Source organism: Gallinula chloropus (assembly GCF_964237585.1).
Source record: "Gallinula chloropus genome assembly, chromosome: Z".
NCBI classification, from domain to species: Eukaryota; Metazoa; Chordata; class Aves; order Gruiformes; family Rallidae; genus Gallinula; species Gallinula chloropus.
In genome coordinates this window covers 64,586,551-64,604,995 of record NC_140089.1, presented here as the reverse complement: position 1 = coordinate 64,604,995, position 18,445 = coordinate 64,586,551, and the positions used below count along the sequence as shown (strand labels likewise).

General features: G+C 44.0%; 1 protein-coding gene across 1 annotated transcript in view; it reads right to left on the bottom strand.

The window, feature by feature from the left end:
* Positions 1-10,229: 10,229 nt before the first annotated feature.
* The window catches only part of CMYA5 (cardiomyopathy associated 5), a 48,125-nt gene continuing 39,909 nt past the window's right edge, over positions 10,230-18,445 (bottom strand). Inside the window, exons 10-13 of the mRNA XM_084278936.1 lie at positions 13,589-13,722; positions 12,705-12,804; positions 11,802-11,978; positions 10,230-10,845 (exon numbers count right to left, since the gene is read on the bottom strand). Of these exons, the coding sequence (XP_084135062.1) occupies positions 10,593-10,845; positions 11,802-11,978; positions 12,705-12,804; positions 13,589-13,722 (664 nt within the window). The 3' untranslated portion in view covers positions 10,230-10,592. The remainder of the gene's footprint in view (positions 10,846-11,801; positions 11,979-12,704; positions 12,805-13,588; positions 13,723-18,445) is intronic.

Here is an 18,445-nt window from a genome sequence, read left to right as displayed (position 1 = left end):
GAACTGGCCAACACCAAGCCATAGCTTGGGAACAGTTGCTCTGGATTCCCTTCAATGCCACAAGTCCAACATAACATTTGCTTTTCCAGGGTGTTTGTATGTGATCCACTGGGCTCATACACAGTCTAATTAACTGTACATTAAATACACATGCCATTACATGTCTGTTAGAGGTTGACAAAAATAAGTCCCTGGTCCTAACATCCAGTATATCTCTATTGGCAGTTTACTCCTCTCTCCGCAGCATTCACATCTTCCTTGCACTCTGTAACATGTCCAAGCTTTCACTTCCTATACTAACGACCCACTGATTGCACATCGATAGGGCCAGTCATGAATTTGCTGTTCTGCTGGCATCCTCCTGAAGGTTACAGCCACAGTGCCTTTTCCTTTAACCCACTGCTTCATCATCCTTCATGCCCTCCACAGCCGCTGTACTGCAGATAATATAGCTGCCTGCAGTTTTCAAGACAGTGTATGAGCAGAGAGCACGTGGACCACCTTAAAATACTGATACATATCTATAAAAGGCAGATAACTATTTTAAGCTCAGAAAGTTACAGCCAGCCTGTTTAATTCAAGATCAAAACTATATTAATTAAGGGAAGAGTTTCACTAATGTGAAGACCTTAAATTATTTTTAGTCTTGTTTGAAAAACAAAAGTGTAAAAGTGGTGACAAAGACAGCTCTGCATAACTGTTTGGGAGTTCTTGTCACTCCTTTTGCTGTTAGCAAAGATCCTGCTTTTTTTAAAATATGAGGAATACACTACAAAGCACTTAGAAAGCAATCTTTCAGTAGCAGAACAACAGATGCTTCCACAAAGTGGATGGGGAAAGAGGACTTATCTTTTCTTTCCCCTTACTAAATTGAACATGATCTACCTACCTTTATCCTGTTAACTCAAGCAGAAGATGTACCTCAGGCATGATTAAGGCCAAAAGTAAGCCCTTCCAACATGAATGTTTCTTGCAGTGGAGTACTGTTCAGATCCACTCTAACTGTTGTTCTTCTTCCATGGGGATTTCCAGGGTCCAGCAGCCATGGAAGAATAACTAGAAGAAAAGCTGATGACATTTTTCCATCATGAACATGCAGGTGTCATGAGAATCCTACACTTCAAGGAACTGCCTGATTTATTGCTGTTTAACTGCCGAAATGATTCAGATGTGATCAGCAAGCCAAAGCTAGTTGGGCTCTGCTGAATTTACCAAATCTGTGCAACAGTAGCTGCAGTGCCATGCAGCAAAGCTGAGCCTCACTGCGTTGCAATCACAGAATGCAGCATGAATTCCTGCTGAAGAAGAATACAATAGGAGTATATGGGCCCTAGCAATAAAAAGGCAATTTTTAATTTGGGCTTAGTGACACAATAGGCTTTTTTTTTTTTTTTTTAAACGACCAAAAATGCCACAGTTTAACTTCCAAAATCTGTTTTTATACTCTAGAGAACGCCCTTTCTATAGCTGGGCAGGCTATTAGTATGTGTTCCTCTGTAATTCTGCTGTGACTGAATCACAAAATGCTCTTTACCTATTCCAACACATATTCTTTGTTTTGGAAGGAAAGCCCATACTTGTAAATTAAATACTAATACAGTTTATTTCATAAGCTCTAGCAGTTATTTAATAGCTATTTACACTGCTAGGTGCACATCTAGCCAGATAATATTTTTATTACTATTTGTTTCAGACAAAAAAAACCCTAACCTTCATGGATAAAGAGGATGATACTACTAGCTAGTAAGGGAAACCAAGGCCAGTGGATGTGATAGAATAGTGTGCAAAGCTACGACCCTTGTTATAAGGCAGCCAGAGTTTATTTGTGTTTATTTTTCTTTCCTGAAGGTTGTGCTTCATTCCACAAGTAACATTTGCCAGTAATTTTATTTTATTTATTTTTAAGATGGCAGGAAGTGAACAGGCACATACCTAAAACATGATTACAGATTTATGTAAAATAATCTCTGTTAATTTTACTTCAAAATGTAGTTTTCTTCTTGGAGAGCATGAAAATCAGATTTTTGGGACTACACTGTGCCTTCTCAGCCAGGCTCATGAAGTAGTAGGAGACAACCATTTTTACAGCCTCAGAAGGCTGAGCTATTTAAAGGGACGCTCAAATAAAGGTCTCCTTTTGCCAGCCATGGGATTAAAAGCCACACTGGCTTCTTGCCGGCTCAGTGGAAACCAGTTCTCCCCTGTACCTGCCATGGCTGGGGTCCAGCTCTCCGTTCTTCACTCCTCAGTAGCGTGGCAACAGCCTGGCAGGCTGACATTTGGCTGACATCTGCATTAATGGTGCACCATGAGCTACGGGTGACTTTCATCTCCGTTAGCGGCACTGTTTCTTCAGGGTTGGGAACAATGAGATTTAGAATGAGGGTCTCTGTAATACAAGTCCTGAAAATTAAGGTCCTATTTTTGCACAGATGTTTTCCAGAGTGGAACTGTGCTTGAAATGGTTAATTTTCTAATTGCTGACAAAATTACCATGACCAATGGGGTGGACAGCGTTGCCATTTCGATACAGGCTTTGTTCCGTAGGAACGGCGCTGCAGGGTGGTCTCTGGTCAGCAAATGCTACTTTCCATCATCAGAGGAAAAACTGACAAACTCAACGTGAGGAAATGAAGGCACTTTTCTAGTTCAGTCTTCATTCCACACTCACGTGGGTGGAAGTGGAAGAGATTCCCTCACTTCCTTGCTGGTTGTGTGACTATCTGAGCATACTGAGCTTCTTGATAGCTAGTAAATCTATCAGCAAAAAACCAGTAATGTAATCACAATTCTGCCTCAGAATGTGATTTTTCAAACACAATTCAAACCTCAATATGGCAGAAGGACTATTTTTTATCCTGAGATGAGGATGAATCAAACAGATTCTGTGGATACTGTGGATTTAGCAACAGTTTATTGGTATTATGCCATACTGGGTCTATTCTTACAACAGGCTTAGTGATAATGTGCAATTAAGTCCCACAATAGTAGTGGGCAGGTGTAGGTTTTTAATGTACCTGTTTCTAAAATCATCACAGAATCATATAATCATTAAGGTTGGAAAAGGCCTCCAGAATCATTTGATCCAACCATCCCCCTACCACCAGTATTACTTACTAAACCATGTCCCTAAGTATCTCATCCAACCTTTCCTTAAACACCCCAAGGGATGGTGACTCCACCACCTCCCTGGGCAGCCCATTCCAATGCCTAACCACTCTTTCTGAGAAGGAATTTCTCCTAATTTCGAGACTGACCCTCCCCTGGCACAACTTGTAGCCATCCCCTCTTGTCTTATTGCTAGTTATCTGCAAGAAGAGGCTGACATCCAGCTTTCCTTTCAGATAGTTGTAGAGAGCAATAAGGTCTCCCATGAGCCTCCTCTTCTCCAGACTAAACAGTCCCAGTTCCCTCAGCCGCACCTCATAAGACTTTTGTTCCAAACCCTTCACGAACTTCATTGCCCTTCTCTGGACATGCTCCAGGGCCTTGATGTCTTTCCTGTAGCGGGGGGCCCAAAACTGAACACAGTATTCCAGGTGCAGCCTCACCAGTCGCGAGGCCATTCTCAGTACAAACAGTAAACTTTCAGTGACATTGCCCTTTACAGAAAGAGCTAGGGCAAGAGCAAAGGTGTGCCTGCACGCATGTGCCCTGGCTTGCAGAAGCCTTGCCAAGTCCCTCCGCCTGGCATGGCATGGTAGCATCAAACTCTCTCTGGAGCAGAAAGACCTAAGCCAGGTTTGTGGATCAATACCGGTGATACCAGCAATATTTTAGTTCAGCACTATTTTGACAGTAGGAACTAATGTTTCTCTTCTTACAGTCAGGCCTGTATTCTAATGTCAGCACACAAGGGTTTACAAGCCTAACATAAAACCTGCTGAAGTGAAAAGAAATTGTTCCTTTTAATGCAATGTATTTCAGATCAGTCCAAATATTTATTAACAATATTTACAGTGTTAGGCATCAGCTTTTGTACTTTCAGGATGAAAATAACCTCCAGAATTACAGGTGAACTCTTACACTGTTCTTTGTGTAACTCACAAAATGTATTTCATAGAATCACAGAATCACAGAGTGGTTGGCACTGGAAGGAACTTTAAAGATCATCAAATTCCACCCCCCTCAGCCATGCGTAGGGACTCCTCTCACTAGACCAGGATGCTCAAGGCCCCATCCAGCCTGGCCTTGAACATCTCTGGGGAGGAGGCATCCACCAGCTCCCTGGGCAACCTGTGCCAGTGCCTCACCACCCTTGTAGTGAAGAATTTCTTACTTATATCCAATCTAAATCTACCCCCTTCCAATTTAAAACCATTATCCCTCATCCTATCACTATGTGCCCTTCTAAAATGTCCCAGAGCCTTCTCTTCTCCAGGCTGAAAAACCCTCTCATCCTGTCTTTGTAGGAGAGATGCTCCAGCCCTCTAATCATCTTTGTGGCCCTCCTCTAGAGCTGTTCCAACAGTTCCATGTCCTTCTTCTGTTGGGGACTCCAGAACTGGACACAATACTCAAGGTGGGATCTCACAAGAGCGGAGTAGAGTGTCAGAATCATCTTGCTTGACCTGCTGGCCATGTTCCTTTTGATGCAGCCCAGGAAATGGTTGGCCTTCTGGGCTGCAAGCGTGCACTGCCAGCTCATGCTGGGCTTCTCATCCACCAGTACCCCTAAGTTCTTCTCTGCAGGGCTGCTCTCTGTCACATCATCTCCCAGCCTGTATTGCTGACAAGGATTGCCCTGACCCAGGTGCAGGACCTTGGATTTGTTCGTGTTGAACCACATGAGGTTCACACAGGCCCACTTCTCCAGCTTCTCCAGGTCCCTCTGGATGGCATCCTGTCCTTCTGGCATGTCAACTGTACCACTCAGCTTGGTGTCATCTGCAGACTTGCTGAGGGTGCACTCAGCCTCACTGTCAATGTCCTTGGTGAAGATATTAAATAATACTGGTCCCAGTACGGCCCCCTGAGGGACACCACTTGTCACAAATCTCCATCTGGCCATTGACAACTACTCTCTGGATGTGACCATCCAACCAATTCCTTATCCACCGAACAGTCCACCCATCAAATCCATATCTCCCTAATTTAGAGAGAAGGATGTTGCGGGGGACTGTGTCAAAGGCTTTACAGAAGTCCAGATAGATTACATCCATCACCCTTCCCGTGTCCACTGATGCTGTCACCCCATCATAGAAAGCCACCAGGTTGGTCATGCAGGACCTGTCCTTGGTGAATCTGTATTGAATCACCTCCCTGTCTTCCACATGCTGTAGCATAGCTTCAGGGCGGATCTGTTCCACGATCTTCCCAGGCACAGAGGCGAGACTGACAGGTTGGTAGTTCCCCAGGTCGTCCTTTCTACCCTTTTTAAAAATGGGCACAATGCTGCCCTTCTTCCAGTTGCCAGGGACTTTACCTGACCACCATGACTTTTCATGTATGATGGAAAGTGGCTTGACAAGTCCATCAGCCAATTGCCTGAGGACTCTGGGATGCATCTCATCAGGTCCCATAGACTTATATATGTTCAGGTTCTTCAGGTGGTCACAAATATGATCTTCCCCTACAGTGGGTGGGGCTTTACCCCCTTGTGCTCCATCTTGCTGCCCACTGACCCAAGGAGGGCTGAGAAGAGGTGTTTCTAGTGAAGACCAAAGCAAAGAAGTTTTTGAATACGTCATCCTTCTTCTCGTTCGTTAATACAAGTCCATAATTTTTGTTCAAGGGTGGATACGCTTTCTTTCACCTTCCTCTTCTGGTTGACATACCTATAGAAGGCCTTCTTGTTATTCTTTGCATCCCTTGCCAAGTTCAGCTCCAGCTGTGCCTTGGTCTTCCTGACCCCATCCCTACACAACCGGGCAGAATTCCTACATTCTTCCCAGGTTACCTGTCCGTGCTTGCACTGCTTGTGCAGTTGCCTCTTGGTCTTTAGTTTGACCAGCAGGTCTTGACTCAACCACACTGGTCTCTTGTGGTTGCTCTCCTTGCTTGATTCCTACATCAGGGAATTGAGAGCTCTTTAAACATCTGCCAGCTCTGTTCTGCTCCCTCATCACTAAGGACTGTTTCCCAAGGGGTCTTACTGATTAGCTCTCTGAAGAGCTGAAAGTTTACTTTCCTAAAATTGAGCGTCCTAACCACACTCCTCAGCTGTCCCATATCCCACTGGACCTTGAACTCTACCAGTGTGTGACTGCTGCAGCCCAGAGTGCCTCAATCTTGATGTCACTGGCAAGCTCACACACACTGGTGACTATCAGGTCTAGTATTCACAGAATCACAGGATCGTGGGGTTTGGAAGGGACCTCAAGAGATCATTGAGTCCAACCCCCCTGCCAAAGCAGGTTCCTTAGGACAGATCAGACAGGTTGGCATCCAGATGGGTCTTGAATATCTCCAGAGAAGGAGATTCCATGACCTCCCTGGGCAGCCTGCGCTCCATCATCCTCACAGTGAAAAAGTTCTTCTGCTTATTGGTGAGGAACTTCCTGGCCCCAACTTGAGGCCACTGCCCCTTGTCCTGTCCCCACAGACTATTGAAAAGAGGATGGCTATTTCCCTCTGTGTCCCATACTTAAGATATTTATAACATTAATAAGGCCCCCCTCTTAGCCTTTTCTCAAGGCTGAACAGCCCCAGCTCACTCAGCCTTTCCTCATAGAGGAGATGCTCCAGGCCCTTAATCATCTTTGTAGCCCTCCTCTGTACTCTCTCTAGGAGATCCCTGTCTTTTTTACACCAGGGAGCCCAGAACTGGACACAATACTCCAGGTGGGGCCTGACCAGGGCAGAGTAGAGGGGGAGGATCACCTCCTTTGACCTGCTGGCCACACTCCTCCTGATGCACCCCAAGATCCCATTGGCTCTCTTAGCCACCAGGGCACACTGCTGGCTCATGGCCAACTTGTCATCAACCAGAACCCCCATGTCCATCTCCACTGAGCTCTTTTCCAGCAGGTCATCCCCCAGCTGTACTGATTCAAGTGGTTATTCCTTCCCAGGTGCAAGACTCTACACTTGCTTTTATTGAATCTCATCTGGTTTCTCCCTGCCCAGCTCTCCAGCCTGTCCAGGTCTCTCTGGATGGCAGCACAGTGTTCCTGCATGTCAGCCACTCCTCCCAGCTTTGTATCATTGGTGTACTTGCTGAGGGTGGATGCTATTCCCTCATCAAGGTCGTCAATGAAGATATTAAACAGGACTGGACCCAACATTGACCCCGATTGCATCCCTTGAGTAGGGGTGTCTATTACCTGGGCTAAGAAGTTATCTTAGGGTAGCTTTCTCTCTTAGGACATCTTAGGACTCTAGGAGTCTCCTGGATTGCCTACAGCTTGCCGTGCTACTTTTCCAAGAATGTCAGGGTGGTTGAAGTCTCCCAGTAGGACAGGAGCTTTCAAGCATGAAGCCTCTGGTAGCTGAGGGAAGAAGGCTTCATCTAAGAGCTCCCCTTGACAAGGTGGCCTTAGTAGACACCAACCACAATGTTCTACATAATGTTTCTACATAATTCTAAGCATGGAATGCTAAGAATGGAATGCTCAGACTGCGCAGACATACCACATAGCCCTGTCAGCATTTGCACTGCTAAGTCCTAAGTACTATCAGCAATTCTAACATCTTCTGCTGAAACATAAGTCATACTCTTTATAGGCTATTTCTAAATGCCAAACCCATCAAACACAAGAAAAATATGGTGTCTGGGAGTTTTTTGTCTTTCTTTTCTGATACATGGTTACAAACTGTGATGGGCCCCCCAAAATGGATGCAACAAGGCTCAAAAGCTCAAGCCATCTGAATGCAGAGTCATGTGGACTGCACTGTACATTAAGGCATCTGGAGAGAGTCAACTTCTTGAAAGTGAATTCCTGAACTCAGTGCCACTTTGTGCCTATCAAGTAAAAGATAACAGTAGATCTACCTCTAGGCTTTCTCAGGGCAGGAGAGCTTGCACCATATCCTGGCAGCTTAATGGTGTCTTTCAGGATCTGCCTTCCTCACTTACATGATTTTTCTCCCTACACTGAGTCTTAGTCCTTGTAAATTGTTTTTTGTTTAGAGTGCAGTTTGTTCTCTCTCCAAACAAGATAATCTCTCTAGGCATTTCCTCGTTTTATGTAGCTGAATGCAGACTGGATTTAGACATTCAAATCAGCACTGTTTAGGCTCTCTGAGTGGCAGGTCAGTTTAAAATAATTTACCCATATTTATGTGAAATAATTTCACATAAACAGGAAATACACTGTTTGATACTGTCTAATCTAAAAAGCTGAACCTTATGTATATATTAGCAAGAAAACAGTTTTTTCTAATTCAACCAAATATTTCTAAGGATGAGATGCCTCCAATGAGAACATTTTGCCAAGCTTGAATGTTGCAGTAGTACCCGAGTAATAATGCGTGGCAATAGATGGGGCCTTTGCTTTTCCTGTTAAAAAACACTATTTGTTGATATGCAGTTACCTTCAACAAGGCAGTTGCTTCTTACCTTCTCTGAAAAAGACACCCAAATAATTTCATGCTGCTTACCTTCTCACTGCCTGTCCTCTTTGCAACACACCATGTTGCTGCCCATAAGAGAATCCCACACTCGGGACAAGGATGTGGGTGACATTGCCCCAAATCTGGGACTTTTCAGATTTTGTTCAAACCACTACGTTAATCTCTGGAGACAGCCAAACCTCTGCCAAGCTGTACGTCTGCTGGACCCTGAGGAATGCACCCTACCAACACCACCATCTGCTCTGTGAGAGTTTCCAGCCTGCCTTCTGCCTCCTCTTCCTCCTCCTCAGCCTTTACAATAACACTGCCCTCAATACCCTTCCTGTCTTTCTTTCCCAATTAATCCTGGACCTGTTTCTCACCATCCTGTACACCTCTACAAAACACTCGCTTGAGACAGCAGGACACCACCTTGCTCTTTCATTCCCTTCTCCCCCCAGCAGGGACTCAGAACCGGCACTCTTTAATTGAAATGCCAAAAAGAGCTGTGGCTTAAAATAAATGGTCACAGAATCTTGTTTATCTTGCCTCAACCATCCCGTCCAAGCCTGCTATGACAGCGTGGAGTGTGGCTCCTTTGGGACATCAAGCATACAGGAGGCTAAAGCAACAAGCACATGCCTTGGTGGTGTTAAATCATAAATAAAAGAGCAGCAGCAGCAGGCACCACCTCTGAGCATAAAAAGCAGAAGCTTTCCTGTAACTCATTTAAGCCCTCTCTTCAGAAGCAAACCCTCTCTGTTAGACTGCTGAAATCTGCTTTACTTCAGGGAGACAGGTCTTCAGCTGAGCTCAGAAATTAGTCTGAGAGTGTAGTCCCCTGCGGCACTGTAGTCTCTCCAGAGAGGGCACAGCATGAAAAGCATTGCCTGCCTGCCTTAAGATTAATTCCCCTCCCCGCCCACCCCCCAGCATTCACGGGAGTTCGGCACCGCTGGCACTTGTGTGTTCAGCCTTTGGGGCAGGCGAGAAGAGTGCTGTACCATCAATGTGTGAAGTGCTTGGAAAAATGGTTTGAAAAAAGACAACAGGGGAAAATCAGCATCCCACTTCTCTGCTGGCACCAGCCACTTGTAGCCTGTCTGTGTTGACAGCCCTGAAACACTGCGCCTTCTTGGTGTGATGCTGGTACTAAGTGTAGGTAACAGGTGGGAGCAAGGTAGACACATGGAAATGTCCACCAGCCCAAAATTAAGAACACCAAACCGATAAGCACAAAGATAAAAAGCAGTGATGGAAAAGGGATGATCCGTAAGAAGGTCACAGGCAATTCGACTCTTCTCTCTACGGTCCCAGGTGGCAACCTTCCCCACCATCAAAACCACCGAGCTGACAGAGGGTGAAAGACATAGGGAAGACATACTTTTACCACTACTATCAATTTTCTTCCTACATGTGTTTCATGAGCACGTATTTACAGGTAATGTATTTACTGTCTGATAGTCTGCTGCGAGCAGGGTAGACTGCAGGGTAGGCTGCATACTCAAACTTACAGACTAGCCTGCTACTCACCCATTTGGGAAACGTACAGATTTCTAAGCCCCCAAGGTTTCTTAATTCGTGCATTTAAAGAAAAGAGTTGGCAAACAACAACACATGATATATTAACCTGCAGAATGGTTCAGTTGTTGACATTTTTACACTTTTTCAAACATGTCATCTTGGATTCAGGCTCCGGCTGCACTGGCAAATGATGAAATGACGGCTTTTATATATTGCAGTGAGAGATGCATTTATTTTATACACAGGCTTATCATCAACTTAAAAAAGACAGATATCACTGTCATTATTTTCACAGGGAAAGTACATTTCCCCCCTTTTAATGTTTGTATCTAACAAAACTTTCTTTTTGCCCTCAAAAGTACTGCTGTGTATATCACTAGGTGGACAAAGAAGTTGATTTTCTCTCCTGGCTCAGGGTGATTATGTGGTACTAACTACAATTGCTGATGCTGTGGGGGAGAGCTGTGTGTATGGCATTCACCAGCAAAGAGTAGACATCCCTCCCTGACACTCCCTTCCCTCCCTGTCCACTGACACTGTACTTGTCAGCTTTCCTGGGACTGTGAGGCAGGGTATCAGCCGTGCTTCACAAACTCTGGTGGCTCCATGCCCGTGTGCAGGGTAAGAGCTCCAGCCTTCTCCAGGGCAAAGGCTGGGTAAGCAGCATCAGTGAATTTGTGCTTGATGGTGAACAGCACCAGTCCTCTCTCTGCATTGAAGAACAACAGTCTGCCGGCACTGTAATCCAACAGGATGCCAATCCTGGCTGGGTGTTCTGTCACACGGACATCGCTCACCACACCGGTGTGAAGAAATCTGTAAAGAAAGCTACAGGAGAATGGAAAGCAGAACACAGTGAGTCTCCTCGTGGCGATTTACCAGAAATATCCTACAGCTTAATTCCCTCCTATTAACAGGTGTCCACATACAGAAACGCATCATGTGGCAAAAGCAATTCACGCAGTATGTAAGCAAAGCAAATGTGGCATTGGTGCTTCAAAGCCCTGCCTGGCATGCTGGTGAGCCTGTTCACTTGATACCCTTGCACTCTCAGGATAAAAGCAGACTTGCTGTAATCATATTAATCTCTATCTTTCTTATTGCATGTCTTTGTGGGGATTTACGCATGAGCTCGGCTTTGGCAAAACCCTTTGCATCTCAGATGTTTCATTTAGGTAGTTATGTTCAAGCCTCTATATGGATTCACACTAGAAGAGCACACTTGTTTACATCAAGAGCACCTTTAGACCAGGGTTGTGCCTAAGAAACCATGAAGCAGCCTGGTGCTGGCCTGCTGAAGTCTACCCCAGTGCCCAGCAGTCCTGCCACAGTAGCAGGTGGGTGGGTGTCTGTTGCTGTGGAGAACAATGCAGGAGAAGGAATTCCTTATGGATGCTTGACATCTGCAGATGGATGTAGATTCTAAAAAGTGCATTAATGGAAATTCATACACTTGCTGGGACTTTGCAAAGCATTTTGGGATATGAGCCTGGGGTGAGAAAGCAGTGCAAGCAAGTTTGTAAAGTTTTACTCACTGGCTGGGAGATGGGCAGTGAATTGGTCTGTGTGAGATTAATTTTACTTTTTAAGGTCCTCAATAAGATTTTTTTTTTTTAATTAAGAGGAGGTCTAAAATACCTTTGTAGTTGCCCTTTTGTGATTACTCAAATTTGCAGAAAGCAAGCAGACAGATCCTTTCTACTCTTGTGATTCTTGAAGCTGGCCAGCTTTATTTACACAAAATACAAATAACTTCCTAAGCAGCTAGGCTGACTCAGCTTTACCTGGTTTGTGTAGGACAGCACCGCATGCACCAGGAGGTATCACTCAGCCCCAGGATGCTGCTCCGTGATGTTGCCTCGTAGCAAATCCCAATCCTGTAGCTTCTGCAGGCAGAGACAACGGTTTCCCAGTAGTGACACCCTCGAGCAGGCAGCAGTTCACCCAGGACTGAAGCAAACCTGTTTGAGGAAGAGGTATACAGTAAAGCGAGTGTGGTGGTAGACCAAGCATATTGTGGTATTTCCTATGGTCATATTGTACAGCTGCATCTAAAATGACAAATGTGGGTTGCACTCTGTTCTTATAACTGCAGGGTTTTGTCAAAGATTTTAATATCATGTTAAAAGATTTTAATCATGTTTGCAACGGATGGACTCAGTCTGCGACAACCATTCTAACACATCCCAGGAGTACTTACTAGTTCCCCAATGCCACATATGCTTTGGAAAACAATGCTTTAGTTGAGGACCAAACTAAAAGAATGGATTAGGACAGATCACTTCTACTCACAATATTTTCAGAAGTAAGCCCACAAGTATGGCTTTTTTGGGGCTTTTTTGTGCTCTGAAGGGATTCAACAGTGACTGAGGGAAACCCAGCAGTCCCTGCAGGTGCCACTGCTTTGACTTTTTGGAGGTTCCTCCTTATGACAGTAAACTCTTCCTAGCACTTATGTCAATGCTGTGGCTGGCTTTATTGAGGTACTGCAGTCCTTGACAAAGGGGACGGGGCGGGGCAGGGGGGGGTTCAATCACACAACGTCAAGGGGCTACATGACTGGAGTGATTCAGTTCTTCTATAAAAATCAGTTAGTGCCATGTGAACACTACCTACAGACATACATAGAAGAGAGGAGCCCATCCTGAAACCCACAGGGTGGTCACGTGCATCACGCTGCTACTCACCCTGTGAGCTTGGCTTTCTCAGGAAGGTGGACCACCGTTGCGTTGGATGAGATTTGCAAAGCGGGATGGGCCGTGTCACTCAGCAGACGAAATCGAGTCCCTGGTACAATTCACGACAAAGAAACACCAGTTCTGAGAGGCTGGCAGCATTAACGTGAGATGAATCACAAAATGTCAAGCAACAGTTACTGCCATCTTAGCTGGTCAGAGCTAAGGTCTACTGGAAGGTGGGAGGGTCAGAAAACTGGGTGCAAATGCAAGGACTCTCCCAGGCTGCGCCCAACTGTGATGGCAGTCTGTTACTCAGAATGTAGCTAGGTGATAAACAAGTCTTCAGTGCTTCAGAAGGTTGAGTAATTTTTCAATTGGTTTTTCAAATTAGAAAATTTGCATTTTGAGGCTGGTGTGGAAAATCCATACCTGGTTTAACGCTTTTTCTCTGTTTAAATATTTTTAAAAATTTATATAATCCATTAGTTGTTAAAGCTGCTCTGCATGCTTCCTCATCCCTGAAACCCAAAGCTCATTAGGTCTTAATTGTGGGTTTCTTTTAAAGATCATGGCATCTTTTAACAGTCTGTGCTCTGCCAAGCTCAAATACACCGAGATCCCTGAAGAATATTAAATTATTTCATATTTCTGACAGTCAATATTTTTGCTGCTGAAACCACATCAGTTTTACATTGATATAAATCTCCCAATGTCAAGAGAAGTAGTCCCTGATTATGCTAATTTTAAGCAGATAAAATGCAATCTCTTTCATCTCAATAACTTGCTTACTCCCATATCTGAAAGTTCAGCTAAGATTTCCAGAGCAAAATACCATCTTTTGTTGCTTTACCCCTCCATCCCATTGTTTTGATATCAGAAAAAAGATGATCTACCTTTAGTTGAGATGAGAGCTGCTTCGCTTTGTTCACTTGTCCCAAATGGGTTGACAGCCCTCAAGTAGAAGAAATAGTTCACATTGGGCTCCAGGGATACTTTCAGTTCAGGCCTCTTAATACCAGCAAAAGATCTGCAAGTTTTGAAGATTTTCATACATGAAAATGTATGCAGAAAACCAAACCAGGACAGAATTATTTATGCAAACAGCTAAGCCACCTAACACTGTTGTTGATTATTGAAACAGGCACCATAAAGAGATTCCAAATCAGAAAAGCAAACACTATTTTAACAAACAACTGCTTTATGTAGGAGCTTCAGCATTTTGCTTGCAGGATCCTCATTACTTTGACAAATTTTCAGACCCTTGTTCCTGTACTACCTTCTCACTCAGTGCAGTCGTTTGGTGTAATGCTCATTCCATGTTCTTTTTGCTGAATAAGTCATCATATAAAACACAAGCAGCACAGAATCAAATTCTTCTCCACCTCTGTAGAAAGTCTGCATTACAGAATGAACATGCTTCTGAAGGAAAAAAAAAACCAACCCCATGTTTGTAATTAATTCAGTTGCCTGACACTGAATGCAATCCTTGTGTTTGCACTGATCCAAAACAATGGATGCCCTTATCTGGGAGCACAGAGTTCTTATGCCGCGCATATCTTGTTATGAACTCTTCACTCACAAATTGTTCCATCAACAAAGTTCTGGCTCTGTCTCCCTCACAGCGCTCCGTGTTCTAACAGGCTGGTTTCGCAAGAGGCAGCTGCAGGGGAACTGCTTTTGTACAGTGTCCTGCTTTGACTAAGTCTCCCCTTTGTGTTGTCTCAAAAGCTCCGGCCCTCACATCCTCCACTGCTGGTGTCCTGACACACTGCAGGAAAGCGAGAGTCAGCACCCACTCAATCTGCTTCACAGGCACTTTGAAGTACCAGTGAAAGTACCACGGATGGCTAGAAAGATGCCAGTTTTATTTTCTATATTGTCAGGAGCGCAAAAGATTGGCTTAACAGATTCTTAACAGATTCAGTGAACCCCAATTTTCCTCATTGTCGCCTTGTGTATCAGCAAATCTAGACCACGCTGTACATCTGCAGATAAAAAGGCTGTTTATTGGTGTAAATTAGACCATTTCCTCTCAGAAGTGCTTACAAGAACCTCCAAGGTAAGTATTTAAACTTTCAAGGGTAGTGCAGGTCCACCTCGACAGTCCCACTGAATGCAGCGCTGAATGCAGGAGTCTTGCTCCACTCTTCCTGCAAACTCACGAGCAGGATACATGCTTCTGGAGAGCATGCAAGGCACCTTCCCTTCCACCTCAGGTTTGAGAGTGGAGCCCAGGATGATCTCCCCTCCTCCTGGTAATGTTTCTGTGGGGACCCAGATTAAATGAATTACCTTTTCCAGCACTAATTACTGTGACTCCAGAGGAGGTAAGGCAGGCAAGTCAGCAATCAGATTGGATTATTGCTGTTCATATGTAGTGAATGTTTTTCTGCCATTGTCCCACCAGAGAGCAGTGTAATCTGAAGAATCCACCAGGATTTTTCACACACCCGTCTTTGCTGCCATTTATAACACAAAGGTACAATCTCACAGCCTTACACACACCAAATTTCTGCAAACACCATGTACTGCTCTGCATCTGGGAGGATGGCATCTTGGGGAAAAACTGGTACATCATCCCTATTGGTCTGCAACATGTATTTGACAGGGAGCTGTCATTAAAAGTGACTGAAAGCATTGAGAAAAAGCACTGCATGCTCCTGGAATTTTATTTTTTTTCCACCAATTTGAAAGAATTTCAGAGAGTTTGGGGCTCTTGGCTGTTCAGTGTAGGACCATGCTGCCTTTGGGAAACATGTTAGATTAATGCTGGAACCGATGCAGTAAGCCCAAACAAAGTAGCAGTTGCATGACTAACCAAACCTTCAACCATGAGAACACTTCAGCAAGGCACCAGGAGTTCAGCAGGCTGGTTGGTTGTTACTGAAAAGTTGAGAGAAGATGTGCAAACTGATGAAATGCATGGTGAGAGCCTGAGATCTTTAGACTTGAAAGAGGAAAAGGCTCATTTGAGTATAGGGGACAAGAAAAAAGGAAAGAGGAGAGGAAATAAAATGCAAGATGGGAACAGAGCAGAGAAGCAGATATAAACAAAGTGAGAGAAAAAAAAAGGAAGATGGAAGCAGACACATCGAAAAAAATATGGGCACCTAAGCTTTCAAGAAATTTTTCCATGCTTCCTAGACAACTCTTGCCTAATCTTTTCCTTAAAAGCACTATCCTGACCATTTTGGTGTGGATCTGAAGCATAGACAACTGTAAAGAAGTTTTGTACCGACAGTTACAAGTGAGATGACGGAAAGACACGCTAAGCTACTTACTGGAAGCTGTTTGTGCAACATACCTATCAATGTGTCTTAAGCAAAGTGATGCCCTCTATATGGCACTTTCTTCTGTCTTATGGAAAATGCCATGTGTCCTTCAAAAAAAAATACAGAGGTCTTCCTTTTCACTATGTGTTACTTAACTGATGGCTAGTTAATAAAACACAAAATTGTTTCTAAGTCCAAGTGGACAAGTACATTCTGGTCTAATGAGTGGGCCTGGAGTATACATATTTCTGGATTCTGGATCCAAGAACCTGGGTATTCAGAAAAGAGTTTTGGTCAATCCAAGTTCAGAACAGGGTTAAACCATCAAAGTTCAGACATGGGTCTCTTTCAGATCTGAAGTTCTCCATAAAGGACTTGGTTGCATGTTTAAATCAGAGCAATAGCATGCCTCTTTTCAGCTGTGATAGTGACAGAAAAGTCTGGACTTTAATCAGATCTGGTCAGTAAAACAGTGATCACATATTCGAATAGCATTCTCTGCTTTGTAATCTGTTTTAGCCAGCTTTAAGCTGCCTAAGAATAAGAGCCCATCAATTTTAGCTATGATTAAGGCTTAGAAAACAGTCCTGCTGCTGCCAACTAATGAAACAGAATATGCCAACAAGAAGGAATTTTATTTGCAACTCTGAGCCAGCTCCAAGCTCACAAGAGGCTGCATGGAAAGAATAAATAGATCCTGTTAGTGTCTTTCTGTTTAGAGGAGATAGTGAAGGAAGAAAAAGAATACTGAGGGGTCCCCAGCAGTCACCGTGTTTTGTCATGCTTCAGGTTGACCCATTGATACACAATTGAGGATAAGGAGAAGGTGTGATCACTGGTATGCTTACAGCACACAGGTTATGCATAGGAGAAGGGAAGGGAAGATGCATCCTGACCATGTTAGGGGGAAAGCTTGTTTCATTTCCAAGTTCTTTAAGCAACCATTGCAGCTACATCTTCCACAAGCTCACCAGAAGTATTGAACCATGTAATTTTGGCCATGAAAGAAAGAGAAATCCACCTACATTTTTTTTTTTTATGCCAGCTATTTTTTACTTTATATACACCTGCCCACTTTCTAGATAACTGGAAGTATACTAATGCTATTACAAAAGCATGAGCCATCCTAATCTTTAGCCTAAATCTTATCACATTTGCACTGTCCCTACAGTGTCTTGATATCATGATACAAAATTCAGTGCATAGAAATTCCAGAAATATTTGAAGTTAAGTATTTTAAGTGTCCCTCTCCTTATAAGAGGAATCTTTTAGTCTCAAAACCTATTCTCCAAATTTCAGGTACATGCTATTCAAAGCAGAACAAAAAGATGTTACATGTTCCTTCATCTTTAAATTGCCATGGATATTGTAGTAGCAGTTGTCTGTTAAAGTTGTGATTTTCTTGGGTTTAGGAGTGTCTAATGCTGTATTTTGATGCATGTTTCTCTCATCAGCATCCTCTTATTTCAAGGGAAGAACACCGATAGGATATATTTAATACTGCATGAACCCAGCAAATAATTCGCTTCACAGTGATTCAGAATGCCCTCTGTCCCATAATTGTCATTTCCTCCCCCACGATCCCACTGAAACAGCACCCCCAGACCTGTGCTGGTACCACCAATGTAGAGATAGAGCTGAAAGCATGTGAGCTTCTCAAGATGCATGTAGCACACAGAAGGGTTGTACCATGGGTGGAAGAAAGGCTCTTGGAGCTAAAGATAGAGATCAAACAGCTCCACGTTTGCTCCCAGCTGTGCTGCATGGTTCCTTTCCTCACCAGTCTGGCTCTCTTGGGGTTAGATCACCAAAGCACCACCAGCAATGGTCCTCACTGCTATCTCAGACAGCAAGACTAGCACAGCCAGAGGAAAGGAAGATTCCCTATTTTCCACACCTTGTTTCCTGAGTTGGCAGGACAGTCATGTGAGCAATGCAATAGGAGGGAGGCTTGCTCTCCTTTTTTTCAGCATTAGACTTGCTCTATGGGTGGATGGAGAATCTGGGACAATAGCAATGCTGGTCTTGCATTAGCACAGCAGATGACACTCCATTACTTCCACTTTTATAAACTCACTGCACACTGTACTTATTTCTGCCTCCCTGAGTCTTACAGATTTCTTATGATGTGATACATGGTTTCCATCTGAACAGCCCACACACCTAATCCCTGGACTACATTTTTCACAGTTTTCCATCTTCCACCCACAGTTCCATTGACTTCTCAACACAAGGAGGCTGAATGGTGAGAAAATAGCAGAGCTCTGTAAACTGAAAGAAACATTTCAAAGCCTCATAAAGATTCTGGAAACAGAATCAACCCAGGAAGTAGCTTTAAAACCACAGCAGCAGGCCAGGGACTCATTGTTAGAGAAGGTTTAAGATGGTTTTATACAAAACTGTGTCCCTCAGGTGGCAAGCTGGCAAGAAGAGAGAACCCAAAGGGGCAAATACAGAATGACAATTTTTTTAATGGCA